Raw genomic sequence first — 25882 nt, forward strand, 5'->3', positions numbered from 1 at the left:
CACCACCTCCAGTAGGCCTGACAGGGTGGCTGCCGGTGTGCTAGGTGGTCGGTACACCAGCCAGGCAGCCAAGCTCTCCTTGGTGCCTCACACCAGGCCAACACATTCAATGCCGGGGATCGATGGCGATGGTAGAGCCCTGAAAGGGCAATCCTCCTGGATTAACATCAACCCTCCCCCCCCGGCCCACAGTCCGCGATTGAAGGATGGAGAAACCCAGGAGTGCCATTTCAAACAAGGCAACTGTTTCGCCTTTGTGCACCCATGTCTCCACACAAGCCAGATCAACCCTCTTCAAGGCAAAGAAGTCTCGCAGGGTGGCCTATATATTGCCTATAGACCTGGGATTGCATAAAACCAATGATGGGAGGTAGGTAATCCTGCTCACCCTACCTTCATCCCTCGGGATGGGGCACAGCTTGGAAGGGGTTCGAGCATAACCGTATCTCAAAGCCCTTCGCTTATAATATGTGCCCCCACCGCCATACCTCCCTCAGCCCTCAACGGTGGCGATCCCAAGCCCCATGCTGGCCTTCCTTGGTAACATTGGTTACCAAGAAGGAAGGCAAGGCCCTTCAGGCCCTCAGCAGCAGATGAGTCCCTGACTGGGCAGCAGCAAACAGCCATAGTCCTTATAGAGCCCTCCAGGCTCCGCCCCAAGCCAGATGGAAGAAAGCAGGCAAGGCCCTTCAGGACCTCAACAGCAGGTGAATCCCTCTAGCCAACTTTTCACCAAACCACATATTCCAATGATTCTTTATGTAAGCCATGATGGTTTAAACCAATACAAGCTTACAGCTCAGATGCATCTCTGAGGATATTTTTATAGATCCTGGTAGCTGCTTATTTAAAGACGGGAGGATGGTGCAAAATGGATTGGAGAATATACTGTTTTCACCCACCTATATATGAACAGGTTTGTACTTACCAGCAGAGATTTGGACATCTTGCACTATCCTTTCTGGTCTGGGGAAAAGGGGAGGTATGGCTGCTAACTTGGCCACTGCTCTCATCATCTGGGCCCAGGTGTTTAGTAGAACCCCTGGATTGTCCATTCCACGCACGTCATCTGAGGCCACTGTCAGGATGATGTTCTCCGTTTCTAACTCGGCCCAGGGAGCAGGGTAGTGGCGGATAGTGTCCTTCCAGGCAGATAGGCTGGTTTCACCTAAATGCATTTATTTATTTTGTTGCAAAAAGAAGTAATAACAATTAACTGCATATTCTAGTGTGGAGAAAGGGAAAAAGAAAAAAGGAATGGATGGGTTTTGGTCAGTGTATTCCCCTCAATAAGAGCTCCCTTCTTGACGAAATTGTTTGTGAGGAGCCTCAGGTTCTGATGATACCTCCAGAGAAAGGGCAGATGGATTCAGGAAGGTTTGCCCTTGCTCCAAGTGGGCTTTATTTTTCATTATGTAGTTGGGTGTTGTCCATTAAACTTTAATTAGTTTAATGTTAAGTAAACGTCCAGTGCGCTTCCAACGCCATAAATCTTATCTCAGCAGAGAATTTCGTGCAGCGGTTGAAGAAGGCAGGAGAGTCAGTACCTTTCAATGAAGAATCCTGGAGCAAGCACTTTGGAACTCAAAAAAACACCCTTATTTACAAAAGAAAAACCCTGGCGATAAAGCACACATGCTTTTATCTCCGGCATAAAGAAAACTTTACTCTAAACTTAACTCATATCAGCAAACACGCCCATGGCCACAAACTGAGTCTGCGAGTGAGGTCAAAAAGAGGGCGGAGAGAAACACACGGGTGAACTGACTATGACTTCCAGCTGCTCAGTGATTAGAGCGGCTTGTTACCTCTTAACCCTTTAGTACCAACAGGTGTGATGTGGCATAATCTAGAAAATGCCTGAACCTCCAAGGATGGTCCCAGATTTACAGAAGCCATCCTGGTTTCTGATTTGGTCACAGAAGGTCCTCCTTTTCTGTAAAGGTAAAGGGACCCCTGACCATTAGGTCCAGTCGTGGCCAACTCTGGGGTTGCGGCGCTCATCTCGCTTTACTGGCCGAGGGAGCCGGCGTACAGCTTCCGGGTCATGTGGCCAGCATGACTAAGCCGCTTCTGGCAAACCAGAGCAGTGCACGGAAACACCATTTACCTTCCTGCCATAGTGGTACCTATTATCTACTTGCACTTTGACGTGCTTTCGAACTGCTAGGTTGGCAGGAGCAGGGACCGAGCAATGGGAGCTCACCCTGTCGTGGGGATTTGAACCGCCGACCTTCTGATCTGCAAGTCCTAGGCTCTGTGGTTTAACCCACAGCGCCACCTGCGTCCCCCTCCTTTTCCTTAGGACAGCCATATTTTCATCAGATAAATGTTGGAAGGTATGGAGTTACATGACCCGCAAGTCAAGGAGATAAGCAACTATACAACCTTAAGAAGACATCTGAAGGCAGCCCTATTTAGCAAGAACATAATGATGCAATTGGGTTACTGCACATCTTAATTCAAACAGATTTCTGATCTCACGAAATACCTCCCCTGCTTCTTTCAAAGGGAGCCCCCTTACCATGCTTGAAATAAGGAGCCAGTGAAGTCCCTTCGACAGTGACTGATATGGCGCCCACGGTAGACCTCTTTGGCAGCACAATGTACAAGAGGCCGCCCCACAAGCTGGAGACTTCCATTCTTTCACTCGTAACTTCAAACCGCCTGATCACTACCGGAGGACGCAGGAACGTCTCAGCATTGCTCAGGTCATCGGAATGGCAGCCAATCTGGACCTGGAGAAAAAGACACTGGGTTCAACAAGCAGGTGTTGCAAAATATTAACCCCAAGGTGTTGGGTTGAAGTAAGCGACAGACGAGTAGCTGGTGTTCATGTGGGAGGCATCTCCCAGACCAAGTCTTGGAGAGTCCCTTTTATTGTATATTACCCCAATTACCTCAGATATGCTTGGTGCTGATTGGTTACACGTGGGGTGCGTACAGGCATTACAGTATTACATATACATACGAGGGGTTACATGAAGACATTACACATCACTAGATAGAGTACAGGAACATAGTAATCTATGATTGATAGGGTGGTACTCAGAGATTATATAGAGTGCACTTAACATTCTTCTAGTCTGCGGTGATAAACGGGATGTATATAGTTAGATAGGAAGGTCATGACATCACTTAGAGACTCCGAGCTATCCGTGTCAGGGTTGCTTGGAAGGCGATGTGCAGAAATACCACCTACGCAGGATCTCTAAGAATTCAACAGGAAGGCAACGCAGGAAGGGAATACAGGAAGGCCGTATTCTAGCAATATAGGAAAGCGATACTCTACACCAAGGGGCAGTTGATAAGGTCTGCTGCTGTTGAAGGCACCGAATACTTTTGAAGACTCAGGGAACAACTGCCTTTCTTTCCACTCTTTATCTAAGGGACCACATGATACAATTCGGTTATAATCACACGCAATCTTCACAGCAATCTTGTGAGGTGGGAGAAGGGCATAGGTGGCAGAGAAGGTCTTTCTGTCAGCGAGGAAGTGGAGATTGGTTAGTTGGGGGGAGGGACTGGCATGCTGGGAATTGCAGGTTGGTGCTCAAAGGTGTAAAAAAAAGAAGGTAAAAGTTGTAGGTCCCACAACAAGTGGATAATAAAAGAATCCCGTCAAAACCCAATGTACAGATAAACCAATGAATAAAATGCTAATTATATACAGGGTTGTATTCAACTAGCTTTTGCTCAGAGTAGTCACATTGAAGTTAATAGAGCCTGGTGAGTTGGGAGGCAGAGACTAGCATGTTGGGAGATGGAGCCTGGTGGTCAAAGAGTTAGACCTCGTAACACCCTTCAGCTGGGGGTTGGGGCCTGGTTGTGCTACGCTTGGCTCCCAAAGGTGCATTTTTCTGCACCTGTTCTTGTAAACCACCTCATCTTGTGCTGTATTATTCTCGTAAAATACCAATGTTATAAAGGTTTGTTTTCAACAAGCTTTTCTTCAGAGTAGCCCCACTGGAAATAATGAACCTCAGTCATGGCCATTGATTTCATTGGATATACTCTTGAGTAGTAAAAGTCAGTGGAATATAACCCATCAATCAGAACCAACCGGCTAGGGAGGAGGGGACGGGATCAAGTTTCTCCCCAGGGGAGTGTTTCCTATTCTGATGTGGAGATCTACCGGGAATCTACCAGGAGGGAGAAGGGTTACCAAGAAAACAGCGCAAGGGAAAATGATCAGCCACCTCATCCTCCAGCAGTCTGGTCCCGATCCTCTTGATAGAGATTTAAAGAGATGGGAGGAGCTAATTGTTTAACCCAGTTGCCCCCCAAAGCTGTAGTCACAGCCCTGACTCAGAGGTTTAAAAAGCATCACCTGCAGCTGAGCACTGATGGCGTTGGGTGGAAAGAGTAAACTGACGGTCTTTGCCGGAGGAACATAAAGGCCGGTGCTTCTCCAGGCTTCGTCTCCTGCAAGGCCAAACCAAGACATGGAGGTGAATCATAGGTGGTCAAGGATGATGGGAATTGTAATCTCAAAACATCTGGAGAGCTGAGGTTGAGGAAGCCTGTTTCTCACAGGTTTTTTTTTTAAAAGATAAACCCTTTTACTTAATATTTTCATTGATCTGGGTTAAATAATTAGCATTGCTTCTTGAGTGAATGCGCTGCATGCACACATTTCAGCCAAATGTGGGCACACACCCATGTTTGCCTAATGTGGCTCCTTTGTGTCACAGCCAGGAACAGCCAATGTCAAGAGGCCCCGCCACACACCTGGCCTCCAAGCAGCAGCTTGGGGCTGTGCGGGCACCCCAGTGTAGCCAAGCCATTGCTCCTGCTGGTGTCAGAATGGTCTGAAGGCAAGGACTGGGGGGTGCATTCTATGGTAGACCAGCTTCTCTCTGATGGAGAGCTGGAGGGGGAAGAGTCGTCCCCCTTGTCCACAGCATGTTCAGAAGCAAAGACAGAGAGAGAAGCTGAACGACTTAGGGAGGAGTTACTCAGTTCTGAGATAGTGACAAGAACCAGAAGGGAGGGGGTAGCTAGTTGAGACTTCTCTTGAGAGCATGGGGGACCGCCCTTCACCACGGACTCGGAGGTGCGAACGTATCAGAGAGCAAAGGAGTCAGAGGGAGGGAGGGAGGGACTTCCTGTTGGTGCCCAAAATGCTGTGGAAGTCAGATTAGACCAGCCAACTGACCTCCTTGTGCAGAGCTGTGTGATTGTACTCTCAACGTGATGCTGCAATAAAAGGACTATAAATCTATCAACTGCTTGTTAATTCCTACATGTCAAGTTATGGAAGGGGGGACGGACTCTGCATGCCTGACCATTGATGAGCCCACACAGCCCCAGCCTCTCCCCAGTACCTTGTGTGGGATATGAAACACAGGAGCAGTCAAGTACAACATTCCTAGAGTGAACATGTTTACACATGGGGAGGAATGTTTGTCCAGCCAGCAGGTAAACTTCCTGTTTCCTTCTGGGCTGGGACAGACTTCCTCTGCATGTGACTAGAGGTGGGTGTGGCCTCACCTGTGCAGGTAATTACAAAAGCACAGGGCAGGGCAGCCATCTCTCTCTCTTTGACTACATGCATCGAAGAAGCAACATCTGCTTAGCCAAAGATGCTCTCCAACCAAGAGAGGACAAAGGGACTGTCTTATGAGATACCGTATTTTTCGCCCCATAGGGCGCACCACCCCATAGGACGCACCTAGTTGTTTTTTTTTGGGGGGGGGAATAAAGAAAAATAAATTATTTTTCCCCCAGGCGCAGGGCTGGCGCAGGGGAAGCCCGAGCTTCCCCCCGACCCCAGCCCCGAGAACAGCCTGCTATCCGCAAGCCTAGGGAGCCCAGTGGGAAGTCTCCCCAGGCTTGTGGAGAGCTGCGCGAAGCCCGGGACTCTGCGCAGCCCTCGGGAGACCGGCGCGAAGTCCAGGCTTCAGCGAAAGCCTGCATTCACCCCATAGGGGCGCACACACATTTCCCCTTCATTTTTGGAGCGGGGAAAGTGTGTCCTATAGGGCAAAAAATACGGTAGTTTCCAGATTATGTTACTTTTCTAAGCTAAGTCCGCCTTCTGGGATCCTATTGTGAACAGAATGTGAGTAAACTCTTTTTATACTTTTATAGAAGACTGTGCCGTTTCTTATCTTTTATAAGGGAATAAGGGGGAACTACCAGGACGGTTATTATAGAGGCTTTAGCGAGCCTGAGCAGACGCATCCGCTGTGAGTTTAAAAAGGGGGATGTTACTCGGCTGAATTGTGAACTTGTTTACACAAGTTGGAAAGGCTATAATCAGACAATATATCCTCCCCTTCATCCCTGAACATTCCCATACCGTGCCCCCTCTCCCCTCCCACCTGGCCAGTGGAAAAGCTGCTGCTGGGAAATGAAGAGGAGCAAGGTTTCCCCACCCACTGGCTGCTCCTGGGAATGGCAGGGTGGGGAGGGCAACGTGTGCAGCCCCCTCACTTTAAATGTGCCAGAGGCTCCTATGACACCCCTTATTAACACTTCGGGACCGCCTCTCCTGGTATGTCCCGCAGAGGAACTTACGGTCGTCAAATAAAAACACCCTTAAGATCCCAGGCCACAGAGAGGTTAGGCTGGCCTCAACTAGAGCCAGGGCTTTTTCAGGCGTGGCTCCAATCTGGTGGAATGCTCTGTCACAAGAGACTAAGGCCTTGCGGGACTTGACATACTTTTGTGGGCCTGCAAGACAGAGCTGTTCCACCAGGCCTTTGGTCAGGGCGCAGCCTGACTCCCTCCTTTGGCAATCTTCAAATTAATGGTTGCCATCAATTTGATTTTAATTATTTTTTATAATGAAATGTTTTTAGAATGTTGTACTATTTTATTGTTGTTAGCCGCCCTGAGCCCGGTTCAGCTGGGGAGGGTGGGATATAAATAAAAATTATTTTTATTATTATTCGAGAACTGTTAATAAATGAGAGAGACACTTTGGACTGCAACTTGGAACATGAGTTCTGAGGCAGGTTCGTAAAACGACCCATTTACAGATAAGGAGGCAATCAGACAATCTGAAAGGAACAGATTCACCTGAGGGAGATATACTGTGGAACAAACTGGTTTAAAGTGACAAAATCTCTCACCCTCATTTATTCCATTGATCTGAATGACTTGAGGAGGTGCTGTGGGATAGCTTGGAAGGTTTTGAATCAGATGGGGCACTAGGTCTTGGAAATGTGGTATATTGTTGTAGAGCGGGAATGCCATTTGAATTAAAAAGGCTTCATGCGAGTTGCTTTCAATTGGGTTGCTTGCACTGACACCAGAAATCCTGCAGAGAAGTGCAATTTTTCTAGAAGAAGAAGTGCCGGACCTCAGCATGGACGCTTCCATTATTCTCTGAGTTATGGTGAGTTCTGGCTGAAAAAACCTGAGCTTGATCAGCTGCAGCATATCCTCATGGACCGAGGAGAGAGGTGGAGAGTCGGTAGCTGGGATGCTCAGGAATGTGGCACAGTCTTTTCCTAGCTTCTTGAGCCATGAAGAATATGGGGGCTTGCTCTGAATGTGCTCCTTGAATTGGAAGAGCGCTTTGCGGAAGTGATAGCTCGAAGCAACAGTGCTGGCCTGTCTCGCTGGGTAGCTTTCACCAGGTAGGTTGATACCCTCCCCGGTGATCCCAATTCCAAATTTCTTCAGTATCTTGTTTCCTGGATACTGTACGATGGTGCAGGCGGCGGGATTTTGAGAAGTCCAGTACCAAGCTTGTCCACCGATTAGGAGACCACCTCCTTCAGAGATGAATTCGTGGATTTTTTCCTTCTCATTGTCGCTGTAGGCATTGCAGCAGTACACGCTTAAGCCAGGCTTAAGATCAGTTAGCTCACAAGGAATCCCACCCTGATTTAACATGGAGTAAAGTTCCTTCAATTGATCTCCGACGCCAACTTTCCCTCCCTTTCCAGCAGTAACCCAGTTGATGGCGTTGAGGAGGAAAGTTTTCATGGATGGTCTGTTGAGCATTCCTTCGTGGGAGAAGACCACAACACGTCCCCTGCCGTAGTAGGCGGCTCCAACAAAGCACTGGAAAGAATCAGTTATGCCCACTGGAAATGCCAGATTCCCATGGATAAGCAGGTTAGAAGGGATCATGCCCTTAAAACAGAAGGTCGTCACACCATTCAGAAGAGTCTTTAAGTCACCCTCAATGTCTAATCCATGCCTATTTAAAAAAAAATAGATAATCCTTTAAGCGAGGTTATAACTTCCTGTGGGATCATTTGAATCATTTATTGCCTAACTCGACCCCTTCCTAATGTTTTGGATTCTATCAAGGCCTCTCAGTTTAGCCAATGAACTTGGGGGTCCCAACACTTGGAGGCTCATTGTATTGAAACCAAAGCCCTTGCTTTGGCAATTCCATGTGCGGCTAATAATAATAATATTTTTTTATTTATACTCTGTCCATCTGGCTCGGTTGACCCTGCCACTCTGGGCGGCTTCCAACACATATAAAAACACAATAAAACATCAAACATTGATAGCCACAATCTGATTCAATATAAAAAAGTCATTCTAATAGTAAACAGTAAAATTAAGCATGGATGTGGGCTTTTGTTTTCCTACCCTTCTTGTCCGCTAAGTTTTCTGAAGCTTTTTTTCCTGTAATGAAGCTGAAAGTTCTTAGTAAAAAGTTCTCTTTGCTAATGAACTTTTGGCTCTGCCTGATATATTGGAACCAGACGTGCCAGCTCTCAATGGGCTCCTGCAACTCTGCGGTCTAACGGGACAATGGAGTGCCTTGGAATTTAAGGCCAAATCGCGACAAACAAATGCAATGTTAAAATTAAATTCTTCATACTAAGTTTAAATACTAAATGTCTTGGGGGTAGTATTCTGTTCCTGGATCATGACAGCCTGACCACAGTGGTCCATGCATTGGAAACATCAAGGCTTGATTACACTTTACCTGGGGCTGCCCTTGTATCTGGTTCAGAAGCTGTAGCTAGTGCAGAATTTACTACTGGCAGCATGTCACCTGGCTATTGCGACAGCTGCCCTGGGTGGTGATTTGCTACCAGGCTGGGTTCAATGTTCTTGTAATTCACCAAAGCTCTAAACAACTAGGGCCCAATGTACCATCTGAGACACTACACTCTGCCTTGATCGCTCAGGTCTTCCAGTGCTTCACTGCTGGCGATCCCACACACCTCTGAGGTTCAGTCAACCTTCACTAGGGTCTTGAGCCTTTAAGGTGGCAGGCTCTGCCCTGTGGAACTCCCTGCCAGTAGACGTTTAGGAAGCATCCCTGCCTTCTTTCAGACATCTTCAGAAAACTGTCTTGTTTAGACAGGCTTTCACAATACGAATTCCACTTTCTAACCAAACACTATCAACTGATGCCTTACCGATATTTTTAATTATGTTTTATGGATATTTATAGATGCTATTTTCTTATAGTTGTCTGCTTCACACCGCCTTGATTACATCCTAATGAAAGTAAACTGACGGGAAAAATCAGAAACCAGGAAGATCAAGTATTCCTAAAAGACTGTAGTAAATTTTTAATATATTTAAAAGACCTCTAAAAGGTAAAGGGATCCCTGACTGTTAGGTCCAGTCGTGGCCGACTCTGGGGTTGCCGCTCATCTTGCTTTATTGGCCAAGAGAGCCAGCGTACAGCTTCTGGGTCATGTGGCCAGCATGACTAAGCCGCTTCTGGCGAACCAGTGCAGCGCACGGAAACGCCGTTTACCTTCCCGCCGGTAACCTTCCTTACCTGCTTGCACTTTGAGGTGCTTTCGAACTGCTAGGTTGGCAGGAGCAGGGACCGAGCAACGGGAGCTCATCCCATCGCGGGGATTCGAACCATCGCCCATCTGATTGGCAAGTCCTAGGCTCTGTGGTTTAACCCACAGTGCCACCTGCATTCCTAAAGACCTCTGTACACAGTTAAAATCATTGGCAGGGATATAATGACACTTGTAATGTGGAATTAACTATGGTTAATATAGATATATAATGGATGAATAAGGGTAAAAGATGCAGAATACATTATTTTAGATATGGAACCGATGTAGGGAGGGAAAGAAGTCTGCAGGTTTGAATACACCTTTTATTTTAATAATAATAAAAAATTTCCTTCCAGTAGCACTTTAGAGACCAACTAAGTTTGCTTTGGTATGAGCTTTCGTGCTACTGGAAGCAATTTTTTATTATTGATTTCATTTTTTGACTATGGCAGACCAACACGGCTACCTACTTTTATTTTAATGTTTGAAATGGTTAAAGTTAAAATGTGTAAAATTACAGTGGTGCCTCGCTAGACGAAAAGAATCCGTTCCGCGAGTCTCTTTGTCTAGCGGCTTTTTCGTCTTGCGAAGCAACCCTATTAGCGGTTTAGCGGCTATTAAAGGCTTAAGGGATTAGCGGATTAGCTGCTAAAAGGCTATTAGCAGCTTAGTGCCTTAGAAAAAGGGGGTGGGGAGCGGGGAAAAAATCGCAGGAACTCGCAAGACATTTTCGTCTTGCCAAGCAAGCCCATAGGAAATTCGTTTTGCGAAGCACCTCCAAAACGGAAAACCCTTTCGTCTAGCGGGTTTTCCGTCTTGCGAGGCATTCGTCTTGCGGGGCACCACTGTATATAAAATCAAGAGGGAAAAGTTTGCATTAGACATATCTAAATAAAACAGACAATAAGTAGTGTACTTACTGGGTGATCAGGGGAACCTTTGGCATTTTCTCTTGCACCGGGAAGATCCCATTCTCTCCCACGTTGGCAGTGAAGTACACCCCGGAAACGCTGGTCACCCAGTTGCCAGGAAATTCAGCCAGCACTTTCTCCTTTCCGTGTTGACTTGACCAGTACCAGGCCTGTCCGCCAATGAGCAGACCCCCGCCTCTCTTTACAAACTGCACAAGGCCATCAGCTTGCGTGGCATCGTAAGCGTCAATGCAGTAGACCCCAAGAGAGTCCCCAGGGCTTGCGTCTGGGTGCACCTTGACACCGTTACTGAGGAGCAACTGGGAGAGGGCACCCAAACTTTTGTGGACACCGATCTGCGCTGTCGAGGATGGCTTGAGCCACTTCAGGCTATTTCTAATGAATGGCAGGAACTGGGGCATTTTCAGCATGGATTCGTGAGCTGTCACCACCATCCGGCCTGCCCCGTACCAGGATGCGGCTATTAGTACTTGCCCGTTGGTACTTACAAGGACAGGGAAAGCTTGGTTTCCGGCGAGAAGCAGCTCGCAAGGATTAAACTCCCCAGTGACAGCCAGAGACTCAATACCTTTCACCAAAGATTCGTAAGATTTTCTGGGCTCCATCTGGACTGTTGGGAATGCTGGTCTACAGGTGTATCTGAGAGGACAAAAGAGATATTGCACCTGCAATATCTGTTAAGTTGTGGGTGAGCATATCAGACGACACAGCGATTCTTCAAACAGCTCTTGTTTATTCACAGAACAGAACTGAACTGAAGGGTTCAGCCAGCCTGCTTATATAGAGCTCCACTACAACGCAACAGTAACCACTTTGTGTAACTATCCAATCACTGATCGTCACTTTCAATCCCTTATTTACATATGTGGACCTTAGTGAAAACTATCTACAGTATCCCCCTGCTGGCCCAGGGTGAGAACTTCAGTACATAACAATATCCATGTGTAATTCCCCATGAAACCTTCCTAAAATGGACAATCTTACCAGACTTCAGTCCCTTTGGCTCTTCCCTGTACTGTTGTACCTTGGAAGTAAAACTGAATCTGTTCCGGAAGTCCGTTCAACTGTCAAAGCGTTTGAAAACCTAACTGCAGCTTCTGATTGGCTGCCAGAAGCTGCTGCAGCCAATCAGAAGCCACAGAAGCCGCATCAGATGTTCAGGTTCCAAAAGAACATTCACATACCGCAACAATCACTTCCATGTTTGCAGTGTTCAGGAGCCAAAACGACTGAGTTCCAAGGAGTTTGGGATCCAAAGTGCGACTGTATATACTTGTAAAGCTCTGCTTTATTAATACCCAGGCAGCAGTTAGCTTGAGAAAAAATTCAGTGGGGTAAAATGTAGCTTGTCCAGCTCTTGGTCTTTGGACCATCCTTCCTGTGTCTCTGCCGCCGCCATAACAACTAATGGAGCTATTCCATCCTATTTGGTGTGTCCTTAATAGATTTGTAAGCCCACTGAGCGACCTGATTGATTCGGACAAAACCAGCATTCAGAATTAGCCAGGAGGCTGAGGATTGTCAGAATGCAAAGGCTTCAAGAAGTCTTGTCGCCGTGTATGGTGACTCAGACTTAAGAATAAAATTGGTGCTGAGAAATGCCTCCCTGCCCGACTCGATAGGAAGAAAGTGCCTCTTTTCTCACCGCAGCACGAATCACCCTTGGAAGGACAAAATGGCGGCTAGACATTCCAGGAGCCATGTGACAAATAGCTTTTCTACCCTATTTTTTAAACACTGGACAAAACGCCTCCTTTTTTGAAGGGCAGTCACTGCAGAGGGCGCTCAGGTTGAAATAACTTGAGTGATTTCTTAATTTATCCCAAGAGAGCATCGGGATGCTCATGCTTCACTATTTCCCACGAAAACTTTGGAGTGAAACCTGTGTCTCTTAATAAGGGGAGCAAAAGCCTCAAAAACACCCTACTTGCAGAGCTGGGATTTCTACTGGTGCTTAGAAGCCAATTTTATTTGGGGCATCGTCCTGAGAATCAGTGCTGTTTCTTTACGCAAAGAGGGGCCGGAACTCGCCATGAATGCCTCTGTTGTTCTCTTATAATGGCAATGGAGCCCACCTGAGATGTGCTGGAACTGAGTTCCAGCTGGAAAAAAAAGCCCTGTTGAGGGCTATAACCTGTTTACGTGGTAGGTAGGTCACCCCCCCCCCCATTTATATTTAGGCTAGATTTATGCTGTAAAAGAATATCTATGCTCTCTATATGCATTCTATCCTCTCACACACAAAATGGGTTTGTATGTTGTCATTCTTTTGGCATTGCTTAAGGGCCCAGAATGCATCTGACAGCTAGGATACGTTTTCGCTTTTCTGATTATTTGGGGCAGGCAGATTCATTATGGTTTTCTTCCTCTCCGTATACACAAACGGGGGGGGGGGGGGGATTTCCCCATAATGAATCTTTCTGGGTCTATCTGTTGGTCATCCCAAATTGGGACATGCTATCAGGAACGGAATACTTCAAACAAATTTTCACTCAAACCTCGTTTGTCGAACGTAATCCATTCTGGAAGACTGTTCGACTTCCGAAACGTTCGACAACTGAAAGCAGAAGCCTCAATACAATAGGGAAACTCAAAACAGAAGCCGTGTAGCATGTTTGGCTTTTGAAAATCGTTTGAAAACCGGAGCAGTTACTTCCGAGTTTTTTGCGTTCGGGAGCCGAAATGTTCGAAAACAGAGCCGTTCGAGAACCAAAGTTTGGCTGTAGCATTGTTTCTTCTCCCAAGAAGAATAAATGGAGATAAAGAGGTATACTTACTCAGGGCTTGGGGGAACTTCTGGTATATCCTGTTGCACAGGGAAGACCCCATTGTCTCCCACATCAGCGGTAAAGTACACTCCAGCCATGCCAGTCACCCGGTTGCCAGGAAATTCAGCCAGCACCTTCTCTTTTCCATGTTGATAGGACCAATGCCAGGCCTGCCCTCCAATGAGTAGACCCCCGCCTCTCTCTACAAACTGAGCAAGGCTGCCAGCTTGTGTGTCGTCATAGGCATTGATACAGTAGACCCCAAAGGAGTCTCCAAGCTGGGCGTTCGAATGCACCTGAACAGAATTCTTGAGGAGCAGATCAGAGAGAGTGGCCATGTTCTGGTGGACACCCACCTTTGCTGTTGGGGACGGCTTGAGCCACTCCAGGCTATTTCTAATGAACGGCAGGAACTGGGGCATTTGCAACATGGCTTCATGCGCCGTCACCACCATCCGGCCTGCCCCGTACCAGGATGCGGCTATTAGTACGTTGCCCTTCGTGCTCACCAGCACAGGAAAAGCTTGGTCTCCGGTGAGAAGGAGTTTGCAAGGGTTGAAGCCCCCGGTGACATCAAAATACTGAATTCCTTTCACCAGTGACAAATAAGAATTTCTGGAGTGCATCTGGGACATTGAGACTGCTGGACTGCTTACAGAACTGGAACATCAAGAAATACACACACCCAAAGAAAAGACGTTAAAAATTTCCTGTCCAGCTGCAAGGTCCATATGTATTTCCCATGTGAAACCTACATAAAGTACACAAGCTAGCCATCTCGTGTGTGTGTGTGTGTGATCATTCTCCTAAATTTGTTGTTGTCACACATTTATACAAGAAGCAACAGTGTACAGTCGTACCTTGGATGGGATGCAGAACGCCTTGCAAGTTGAATGTTTGGGCTGTGGAACGCCGCAAACCCAGAAGTGATTGTTTTGGTTTCCGAACTATTTTTGGAAGCCGAACGTCCAATGGGGCTTCTGCGGCTTCCAATTGGCTTTGGTTTCCGAATGTTTTGGAAGTCAGATGGACTTCCGGAATGGATTCCGTTCAACGTCCAAGGTATAACTGTATATTGAACCACATCCCACCCCACAAAAGCACATTTCTATTTAATTACCGTATTTTTCCATGTATAAGACTATGGTTCTTTTAACAACAACAACAAAAAAGGTTTAAAATTGGGGCTCGTCTTATACACGGATAGTGCTGAGGGGTGTTTTCTTAATTTGGAGTTCCCCAAAATGGGCGTCATACATGGGGATGTTTTGTGCACGGAAAAATATGGTACATCTAACATTCCAGTCAAAGTATCATTCCACAAGCTGTCATGCATCGTGGGAGGCCTGTCCCCATATTAAAGGTAAATTAAGTCCAGTCGTGGATGATTCTGGGGTTGCAGCGCTCATCTGGCTTTACTGGCCGAGGGAGCTGGTGTTTGCAGACAGTTTTTCCGGTTCATGTGGCCAGCATGACTAAGCCGCTTCTGGCGAAACCAGAGCAGTGTGGTAGTAGTAGACTTTATTTGCGTAGCCGACAGGCCATAGCATCAAAGGACAAACACCAACAAAAATACATTACAAATATAGTTACCATAAAATCTTGTGACCTATTAAAACCCTAGGTAAATTAATAATCTCAGTTCTTAAAACTTGGCAGAGGTAATAAAATAATAATAATAAAACATAATGATAATAATCATCATAAGATCCTAGGCGAGGAATCCGGGTGACGACACTGGTGTCATTCAGATAACAGCTCTCGGTCTCATTGGTCTCTCGATAAATTTGGCAACCTTCTCTGTTGTCAGCTGTTCTGGTCGGCTAGGAGTGAGAACAATTTGGATTCACAAGAGTGGCCCGGGATGGCAGAAAGGAGCGGCGTGATGGTCTCGTCCCTGAGATCTTTATATAGGGAGCAAGACAAGAGAACGTGTGACACCGTCTCTACATAGCCAGCTCCACGGGTAGAGCCGGTTCTCGAATGGAATTTTTTGGTATCTACCTTCAAGAACAGCCGAGGGTAACATATTTAGTCTGGCCAGTGTAAAAGCCCGCCTGAGTTTTGGAATGGTTAAGGTAGACAAATAAGGTGCCTGAGAATCAAAATGGGAGGGGGGCAGATAAGCGTACCAAGCACTAAATTTCTTAATATAGGCCAGATTATTCTGCTGCTCAATATCCTTCATGCGCTGATCAATAATGGTTTTTGCCTTGGGGAGACCCATTTTCAGTAGATGCTGTGCTTGTAGTAGTTTTTGATGCACTACTTTGGACCACTGACTTCTAGCAGTGTACAGAAATGCCGTTTACCTTCCTGCCAGAGCGGTACCTATTTATCTACTTGTATTTTTGGTGTGCTTTCGAACTGCTAGCTTGGCAGGAGCTGGGACTGAACAACAGGAGCTCACCCCGTTGTGGGGATTCGAACTGCTGACCTTCCGATCAGCAAGCCCAAGGCTCAATGGTTTACACCACAGCGCCACCCGTGTCCCTGTCCCCATATTATTGTTGTTGTTTAGTCGTTTAGTCGTGTCCGACTCTTCGTGACCCCCTGGACCAGAGCACGCCAGGCACTTCTGTCTCCTGCAGTTTGGTCAGACTCATGTTTGTAGCTTCGAGAACACTGTCCAACCACCTCGTCCTCTGTCGTCCCCTTCTCCTTGTGCCCTCCATTTTCCCAACATCAGGGTCTTTTCCAGGGAGTCTTCTCTTCTCATGAGGTGGCCAAAGTATTGCAGCCTCAGCTTCAGGATCTGTCCTTCCAGTGAGCACTCAGGGCTGATTTCCTTCAGAATGGAGAGGTTGGATCTTCTTGCAGTTTATGGGACTCTCAAGAGTCTCCTCCAGCACCGTAATTAAAAAGCATCAATTCTTCAGTGATCAGCCTTCTTGATGGTCCAGCTCTCACTTCCATACATCATATAGCATTGATGTAATAAAGTGATGTCAGGTTGATTGTAAATTAGCGCTTTTTCTGTCTCCTCAACTCTCCTGAGCATACGTTTGTCAGGGTTAATTCCCAGAGTTGCGAGATCCAGATCTCAAACAGGTTTGCATTTAGAGCCTTGCAATGTTTTGCAATGGTAATCCCTGTTTGCAATGTTTTGCAATGGTAATCCCTGTTTACTTGCCGGACTTCATACTTTGGCTTGCCCCAGGCAGCAAATGAGTGGGGGGGGGGGCGGGCGCCCTAGCAGTGCTGGATTTATATATTGGGATAAACAAGCTACAGCTTAGGGAGGACTTCCGGAGGCGGCGCGACCGGTAATGGCTGCCTTCTCCGAGTAAGGAGAAGGGAGCTCCGCTGTAAACGGGTCGTCCGCTACGGCGAAGCGGAGACCCATTCAGGAAAACCACAGGTGGCAGAAGCCTGTGGTCTCGGGACCCGGCGGGCGCCAGAAGCAGCCCCCAAAACGCTGAAGGGACCCCGTAAGGGGCTCCGGATCGCGGAGGGGGTAGCGGCGCTGTGGGTCGTTGCGCAAACAGCGAAGTGAAGCCGCGTTGCTGTGGCCGGTCAGCGCTGTCCTTTCTTCCTGCAACTTTTCTGAACTTTGGAAACTACAACCCGTGAGTAAATTTGGACATTGAAAACTTTCTGAAACTTTTGTCAACTTTCTGAAACTTTTTGAGAACTTTCTGAAACTTTTAAAACTTTTTTAAAAAAAGTTGAAATCTGGCTGAAAACGGAGTGAGGATAAGCAGGAAGCCCATCTCCCGCTATACTGAACTTTAAGCAAAGAGCAGGAGGAGTGGAGACAAAAAGTTATGCGTTAACTAAATGCTGGCACCCTGTTAAAGCAGTTTTCTGAGTGAAAGACTTTGAGCCATTGACTTTTGCTGGTCATATTGGGGGTGCATTGATATCCTTCTTCTGTGGCACCAGTGGATTACAAAATAAATAAGAATCTCTGGTGCTGGAGCTGCCTGGATGAACACCAGTTTGCAACTTTGGATACATTGAATTCAGGTTTTGAAACATTCTGAGTTGGAACTGGATACTTTGAAACTGTTGCAGTCAAGGCACTGTAAGAAACACTGTTTTGCTTTAAGTTTTACTCTGCTAAAAATAATACATTGTGGAGGCGATGGACATGGATTTAAATTTATAAGTTTAACTTGGATTTGATCTTTTCCCTGAAGACGTATTGGATTTGATCTTTTCCCTGAAGACGTATTAAGCTCCCTCTAGAGGATTTTGGATTTACAGCAGTGACTTTGTTTTACTTTCCCTTTCCCGGCCTCTGTTTGACTATTGTATCTGGGACTCTGCTTTCTCATGGGAACAACTTGGATTGACCTTGGATTACAGATAACTTTGGAATGAGTGGCGCAAGGAGAAGAGGAAGGACCAAACAAACAACTCTAACTTTATCTGCAGCCTCACAGCGTAGATCTTCTGTGCCGGCCTTGCCTTCCACTTTGCCTCCAGACATAGAGGCGGCCTCCCTAATACAGGCAGGGGAGGGTGAGACAGAGGAGCTGCACCTGGGAGATATGGCTTCAGGGACAAGTAGCTCTGTCTTGGAGAAAATTTTGGAGAAACTGGAGGCTCTGGACAAGAAGGCTGATTTGCATACAGCTAAAATTGAACAGAACACAGAAAGCTTGAATAAGCTGACTGGACAAGTTGCACAGAATGCCCAGTCTATTGGAGAATTAAAGGAGGCTGTAGGTGAAAATCGTAAACTGGCTGAAGATACTAGTCAAAGACTGGAAGAACTTGAGAAAGAAGTAAGACCACTCAGCAAACAAGTTGGAGAACATCAGACTTACTTTTCGATGACAGAACTGCGAAACAGGGAGACCAACTTGAGGATACGGTCAATACCAGAGGTGGAAGAAGATAATTTTATTGAATTTCTAACTAAGGAATTTGCCAAGTTTTGGAAGTTAGAGGAAAAAGACTTTAAAATCGTATCTGCTTTCAGGCTTGGCAGAGTCAGAAGGACAGAGAAGCCCAGAGATTGTTTGATAACACTGAGATCAAAGGAGGAAAGGGACAAGATTTTGGGCCTGCACTACGAAAAGTCACTAGGCATTTTGGGCAAGAAAATTGAAATCTACAAGGACATTCCTAAGCAGTTGCTGGACCTTAGATCTAACTACACGGAATTGGCAAGACTGTTGAGAAGCAACGCAATTATCTTCAGGTGGGAGTTTCCACAAGGATTATCCTTTACCTACAGAGGGAGAAAGATCAAAATCAAAACAGTGGAAGATAGAGACAAGTTTTTGGGAGCACACGGAGAAGACCTCCACAAAGGACTTGGATTGCCAGCGCCAGAACTTCCAGGGGAGCCCGCCCCCTCGGATCCTCAAGGACCGGAGAACAAGGTACCACCCCAGAAAGAATAACCAGACCTATCCAGGATGTCTCTGCAGCTTTTGAGCTGGAACATAAATGGCTGTAACAGTCCTGAAAAAAGGTCTAAAATTTTTCATATTTTAAAAAAGGAACAATTGGACATTATATGCTTACAAGAAACACATGTGATTAGGCTCCATAGAAAGGTGTTAATAAATAAAAGGCTTGGTCAAGAATTTATATCATCGGATACAGTTAAAAAGAGAGGTGTAGTGATCTATGCAAAAGAGAGCCTTTCACCAAAATTTCTTTTTAAAGATGAAAGTGGAAGAATCCTCGCAATAGAAGTACAGTATCAAGGAGAAAAAATTTTGATATTAGGAATTTATGCTCCAAATGAAGGTAAATCGGATTTTTATAAGAAGTTGCACGAGACCATGCTGGATTATCTGGATTACAACAACGTCATCATGATGGGGGACATGAACGGGGTCGCATCAACAAATATGGATAAGTCACAGAACCAGAACATTACTAAAGAGGGAAGACTACCTAAGACCTTTTTTGAAATGACTGACAATATGGACTGGGTTGACATCTGGAGAGTTAGAAACCCCTTGGGAAGAGAAGGAACATTCTTTTCTGAAGCTCAACTGACTTGGACACGAATCGACCAAATATGGATAACTAGAAGTCTGGCACCTAAGGTGAGGAAGGTGAAAATCTGCCCTAAAACATGCTCCGACCATAACGCCTTGAGAATGGATATGACATTGATCCCAACCGGCTCCTTTAGATGGAAGATGAATGATGGCCTGTTTAGAGACCAAAGAATTGTAAAGAAGGCCCAAAAAACTTTAAAGGACTATTTTGAGATTAATTTGAACACTACGGTGGAAAAAAGAACTATCTGGGATGCAAGTAAAGCTGTGATGAGAGGGTTCTTGATTCAACAGAATTCTTTAAAGAAAAGACTGCAAAATGAAAAGAAAGATAAAATTCTGGAAAGTATCAAAGAGTTGGAGAAGAAGTTAAGATCTAACCCGAAGTCCCAACCGATTCTGAGAGAAATTAAACTTTATCAGGCACAATATTCCAAACTGATAAATCAGGAAATAGAATGGAAGATTAAAATAATGAAACAAAAAACTTTTGAATCGGCAAATAAATGTGGGAAACTGCTAGCCTGGCAGTTGAAAAGGAGACAAAGATTAAATACAGTAACAAACTTAGAGGTTGAAGGAAGGAACATTCAGAACCCGGGAGAGATTAGAAAGTGCTTCCAGAGGTATTTTAAAAAGTTATACACTCAAGGGCCACAAGATGAAATAGAGATTACACAATTTTTGGAGAGAAATGGATTAGCAAAGCTGTCAGAAGAAAATAGAATAATTTTGAATGGCAAAATAACACGACAAGAGATTGAACAGGCCATCCAGAGTCTGAAACAGGGCAAATCACCAGGGCCAGATGGACTGACCTCTAACTACTATAAGACATTGAAGGATTATTTGATACAACCTTTGTTGGAGGTCAGTAATGAAATAATGGAGGGGAAGAAGGCGCCTGAATCGTGGAAAGAAGCATTTATCACATTGATTCCAAAGTCAGAAACTGAAAAGACACAACTCAAGAACTACCGTCCCATCTCCCTTTTAAATGTGGATTACAAAATATTTGCAGATGTTTTGGCACGAAGATTTAAGAAAGTTTTAAGTGAGATAATCCATAAAGACCAGGCAGGCTTTCTCCCGGGCAGACATATGTTTACTAACACGAGGAACATTATAGACATATTGGAACTTTTACAAACAAACATAAACACTAAAGCAGTTTTAATTTTTATAGACGCGGAGAAAGCCTTCGACAACATATCTTGGAAATTTATGAAGGGGAATTTAAAAGAAATGGGAGTGGGACGGGGGTTTGAGAACGGGATTGAGGCAATATATTCAGAACAAAAGGCTAAACTGATAGTTAACAATGTGGTTACAGAAGAGTTTAAAATTGAAAAAGGTACACGACAAGGCTGCCCGATTTCCCCATTACTGTTTATTTCGGTTCTGGAAGTGCTCCTGAATATGATTAGGGGGGACCGGTTGGTGGAAGGGATTCAGGTCGGAGCGAAACAATATAAACTTAAAGCTTTTGCAGATGACCTAGTTCTGACATTACAGGAGCCGGAGTCTAGTTTGAAAAGAGTACTACAACTGATTCAAAACTTTGGTCGAGTGGCAGGATTTAAGTTAAACAAGCAAAAAACTAAAGTTTTGGGGAAAAACTTGACAGATACTGAGTTGGAACAGCTTCAGAAAGAGACAGAACTAAATGTGGTTAAAAAAGTTAAATACCTAGGGGTAAACATAACAGCAAAAAACCTGAGTTTATTTAAAGATAATTATGAAAAATGCTGGTCAGAGATTAAGAGAGACTTGGATAGTTGGTCAAGACTAAATCTTTCTTTGTTAGGCCGAATAGCTGCCATCAAGATGAATGTATTGCCAAAAATGTTATTTTTGTTTCAGACACTGCAGATTGTAGACAAGACAGAGTGCTTTCGGAAGTGGCAGAAAGATATTTCTAAATTTGTCTGGCAGGGCAAAAAGCCCAGAATCAAATTTAAAATATTAACAGATGCGAAAGAAAGAGGGGGCTTTGCCCTGCCAGATTTAAGGTTGTATTATGAAGCTGCAGCTTTCTGCTGGTTAAAAGATTGGTTACTTCTTGAAGATACGGATGTCTTGGATTTGGAAGGTTTTAATAATGCGTTTGGATGGCATGCATATCTATGGTATGATAAAGCTAAGATAAATAAGGCCTTCAAGAACCATATTGTCAGAAAATCAGTTTTTAATGTCTGGACAAAATATAAAGACTTACTGGAGAATAAAACTCCGAGGTGGCTGTCACCCCTGGAGGCTAAGGCTTGGAAAAGAGCCAATATGGAGGCCAACTGGCCAAAATATTGGGAGATAATAGAAAAGGATGGTGACAACTGGAAATTGCAGAGTTTAGAAAAGATGAGAGACAAAGTGCGAGACTGGTTACAATATGCTCAGATTAAAGAAGTGTTTAAAAATGACAAAAAGCTAGGATTCCAAGTGGAAAAGTCAAAGTTAGAAACTGAACTGTTAGAACCTAAGACTAAGGTACTTTCAAGAATGTATAACTTGCTGCTGAAATGGAACACACATGACGAAATGGTAAAATCAACAATGATAAAATGGGCGCAGGATATTGGGTATAATATTATGTTTGAAGATTGGGAAAGGTTGTGGACCTCTGGGCTGAACTTCACTGCATGTAATGCGTTGAAGGAAAATGTGATGAAAATGATGTATAGATGGTACATGACCCCTGTTAAACTGGCTAAAATATACCATTCGTCTGATAGCAAATGTTGGAAATGTAAGGAAAATGAAGGAACATTTTTTCACCTCTGGTGGACCTGCCCTAGAGTGAAGGCCTTTTGGGAGAAGATATATAATGAATTAAAAAAGGTGTTTAAATACACCTTTACTAAGAAACCAGAGGCCTTTCTCCTGGGTATTGTCGGCCAGAGTGTGTTAAAAAAGGACAGAACATTCTTTATGTACGCAACAACAGCAGCAAGAATATTAATTGCCAAGAATTGGAAAACTCAGGAGCTACCCACTGTGGAAGAATGGCAGATGCAACTGATGGACTATATGCAATTAGCCGAGATGACCGGCAGAATTCGAGACCAGGGAGAAGAAAGGATGGAAGAAGATTGGAGGGAATTTAAGATTTATTTACAAAAATATTGTAATTTGGCTGAGTGTTGAATTGGATGCCAGTGCAGATAATTGTCTACCATTAAATTAGATTTAAGGTTGAATTATATGTCAAACCAAATTAAGATTATTAATTAAGATGAGTTAAATGATAATTTGTTTGAAATTAATTTAATAATGATGTAAGTGTATGCGGGAGGTGTGGGGGAGTCCCATGTAACAATTGAGAGATGTTAAATGGACAATGACAAGTTGTGCTTATCTAATATATGCTTTATTTGAAAACTTCAATAAATATATTATAAAAAAAAAAAAAATAAACAAGCTACAGCTTAGGGCCCCACTCTCTTGGGGGCTCCCCAAAAAATTAAAGAAAAACAACAACTTGATGTACAGTTCCAAAATACAAGATAAAAAACAAATAAAATAAAACCTACATACAGCAACAGTATTTTGTGTTGTGTAGGCTCCTGTGACATTCCCAAATTCGGCCCTCCAGATGTTTTGGGACTACAATTCCCATCATCCCTGACCACTGGTCCTGTTAGCTAGGGATGATGGGAGTTGTAGTCCCAAGTTTGGGGGTGCCTGATGTAAGTATTGGGCCCCGCCTGCTGGCCTACTTCTTAATTGTATTTCAGTTCAACAATTACTTTGACAAAATACATATTTTGTTATGTGCAAATGGCTTTAGATACCTATGAGGCCCATAAATGACAATATAGCATATATTCAACACAAAAAAGCGACACATTTGTTGTTGACCAAGGGTAGCTGGACATATAAAGGGCCCCATTACTTTCAGTAGCTTAGGGCCTCATCAAACCTAAATCCAGCTCTGCACCCTAGCACACCTCTTAGGCTTCTGCCTTACCTTACACACTCTCAGTTGGGTTTGGGCCATGCCTTTGGACCCCTGGGTAAGGTGTCAGGGCCGTCTTAAGTATATCTGGCGCCGTGGTGCCAAGATCCCTCCTGCGCCACCTCCCCCCTCTGTTTCCCAGAGTTGCTGACCTTTTAACTGCGCTTCCGGCAGCTTTGTGGGGCTGGAGGAGGCAGGCAGTGGCTGGAGGGCGACCCCTCCAGTGTGGAAGAGGCAGAGAAGAAGGAAGAGTTTGGATTTGATATCCTGCTTTATCACTACCCGAAGGAGTCTCAAAGCGGCTAACATTCTCCCCCACAACAAACACTCTGTGAGGTGAGTGAGGCTGAGAGACTTCAGAGAAGTGTGACTGGCCCAAGGTCACCCAGCAGCTGCATGTGGAGGAGCGGGGAAGCGAACCCGGTTCACCAGATTACGAGTCCACCGCTCTTGACCACTACACCACACTGGCTCAGGGCACAGCGCTGCTTCAGTGAGGGTGGTGAGCTGATGCTGGGAGGCGCCGCGCCCAGCCTCCACCTCTTCTCTGGCACCCTTGCCACGGTGGGCAGAGGCTCCGGATGCAGCACTGCTTCAGCGCGGCAGGGTGGAGGCGGGCGAGGGCAGCAAGCTGATGCCAGGAGGCACCGCATCAAGCCTCCACCTCTTGCCTCTATGAGCAAGATGCCCCTGTAAGGTGTCCAATCACAGGGTGGTTAGATCAGATTTGCCTTGTGACGCAGCAGTTCTGCAGGGAGAGCTGGCTTCAGGCAGCAGGTTTGTTCAGCTTCGTATAAGAATCTGGATCGTAAAGGTAAAGGGACCCCTGACCATTAGGTCCAGTCATGACCTGCTCTGGGGTTGCGGTGCTCATCTTGCTTTATTGGCCAATGGAGCCAGCGTACAGCTTCCAGGTCATGTGGCCAGCATGACGAAGCAGCTTCTGGAGAACCAGAGCAGCACACGGAAACACCGTTTACCTGCCTGCTGGAGCGGCACCTATTTATCTACTTGCACTTTGACGTGCTTTCGAACTGCTAGGTTGGCAGGAGCAGGGACCGAGCAACAGGAGCTCACCCCCTCGCGGGGATTCGAACCACCGACCTTCTGATCAGCAAATCCTAGCCTCTGGTTTAACCCACAGCGCCACCCGTGTCCCTTAATCTGGATCTACAAGGCTGTTTAAGAAGGAGTGGATTAATGACTTACTGCTTTCAGAAGATTCCTCAAAACTTGCAACTGAAAAGCAGTGGCGACAGAGCTTTTCCTCTTCTACTTTCTCAGAGAGTTGTGTCTGGTTCTGAGTCGCTCCTTCAGATGGGCAGGTTGCTCAGAACTGCTTTGAATTGTAAGGCTTTTGCAGGAATCTGAAATGCAGAGTGCAAGGAGCTAGTACGGTCTGTTTGCTTATGTGACCGTAAAAAGTGAAAGTGAAAGATTGAACTGGTCTAAATTTGTACTTTGCATGTCAACAACCTGGAATAAAAAGCATGACACACACACACAAAAAGTTACATTGATTACTTTCTCTTTTAATTAAAGATACTCCTTTTTCTTCTTTGTAGATGAAACTTATCCACAGTTTATTAGTCGCCTTCAGAATGTAAGAAATAGCTTAAAGCCGCCTTCTAATGAGCAAGTGTTGCCATATTTTCACAGGCAGTGGAAAGTTTTCTTGCTGAGCCTGTCCTTTGTACCTGAAGAAAGGCAACCTTGAGTCAGTTTGTTCAGAGGCAAGTCTCACTGATTGCAGTGGAAACTTACTCCCTTGCAAGTGTGTTTATCATTGCAGCCTCAAATTGCCCTTGTTTTTTGCTGTGGTTACTGGTTGCTCTTTGCTATAAGAAAACAGACAAGGCAATTTGCATGCGCTAGTTGCTTCCTTCCTAATACTAGGATTCTGTTCTAGCCAGCACTGTTGCACACCTGCTTCTCTGTTTCACATACCTGGCAAGAGCCACACAGGAAGTTGTCCTTTTGATGCCTTCCTCAGAACTGTCAGGTGAGCAGAACCGGCGTGTCACTTTACAGTGCAATTCTTTCTGCAATTCGGCTGTCTCAGTTTGGCCTGTGCCTTAAGGCAGAATTAAATGTCGTGTTCCAGAGTCGTGTTTTCTCTCCAGCGTGTCCGAGAAGTAGTTCCGGGAACTTCTGGGCAAGTGGCCAAAATAATCTCTGGTAGAATAGAATAGAATTTATTATTTATATCCACGCCCATCTGGCTGGGTTTCTGCAGCCACTCTGGGTGGCTTCCAACAAAGTATTAAAATACAGTGGTCTGTTAAACATTAAAAGCTTCCCTAAAGAGGGCTGCCTTCAGGTGTCTTCTAAAAGTCTGGTAGTTATTGTTCTCTTCGACATCTGGTGGGAGGGCGTTCCACAGGGCGGGTGCCACTACTGAGAAGGCCCTCTGCCTGGTTCCCTGTAACTTGGCTTCTCGCAGTGAGGGAACCGCCAGAAGGCCCTCAGCGCTGGACCTCAGTGTCCAGGTAGAACAATGGGGGTGGAGACGCTCTTTCAGGTATACTGG

General features: G+C 45.4%; 1 protein-coding gene and 1 long non-coding RNA gene across 4 annotated transcripts in view; one reads left to right on the top strand and one right to left on the bottom strand.

The window, feature by feature from the left end:
* LOC310659027 (TRPM8 channel-associated factor homolog) overlaps positions 1 to 25678 on the bottom strand; it is a 35941-nt gene extending 10263 nt beyond the window's left edge. Inside the window, exons 1-8 of one of the 3 annotated variants that reach the window (XM_083401867.1) lie at positions 25300 to 25678; positions 24562 to 24719; positions 13438 to 14088; positions 10649 to 11299; positions 7080 to 8158; positions 4331 to 4425; positions 2525 to 2738; positions 929 to 1168 (exon numbers count right to left, since the gene is read on the bottom strand). In XM_083401867.1, coding sequence (XP_083257993.1) covers positions 929 to 1168; positions 2525 to 2738; positions 4331 to 4425; positions 7080 to 8158; positions 10649 to 11299; positions 13438 to 14063 — 2905 coding nt within the window. In that variant the 5' untranslated portion in view covers positions 14064 to 14088; positions 24562 to 24719; positions 25300 to 25678. Of the gene's footprint in view, positions 1 to 928; positions 1169 to 2524; positions 2739 to 4330; positions 4426 to 7079; positions 8159 to 10648; positions 11300 to 11644; positions 13411 to 13437; positions 14089 to 24561; positions 24829 to 25299 lie in introns of those variants that run through there. The other 2 variants (XM_083401868.1, XM_083401869.1) reach the window with 2 other exon arrangements.
* LOC310659295 lies at positions 1163 to 4173 on the top strand. Its single transcript, XR_014502729.1, has 3 exons — positions 1163 to 1423; positions 1833 to 2794; positions 3299 to 4173. It is a non-coding gene; the product is annotated as an uncharacterized lncRNA (long non-coding RNA).
* Positions 25679 to 25882: the final 204 nt, after the last annotated feature.

This window comes from Podarcis tiliguerta (genome assembly GCF_965153285.1).
Source record: "Podarcis tiliguerta genome assembly, chromosome: 10".
NCBI classification, from domain to species: Eukaryota; Metazoa; Chordata; class Lepidosauria; order Squamata; family Lacertidae; genus Podarcis; species Podarcis tiliguerta.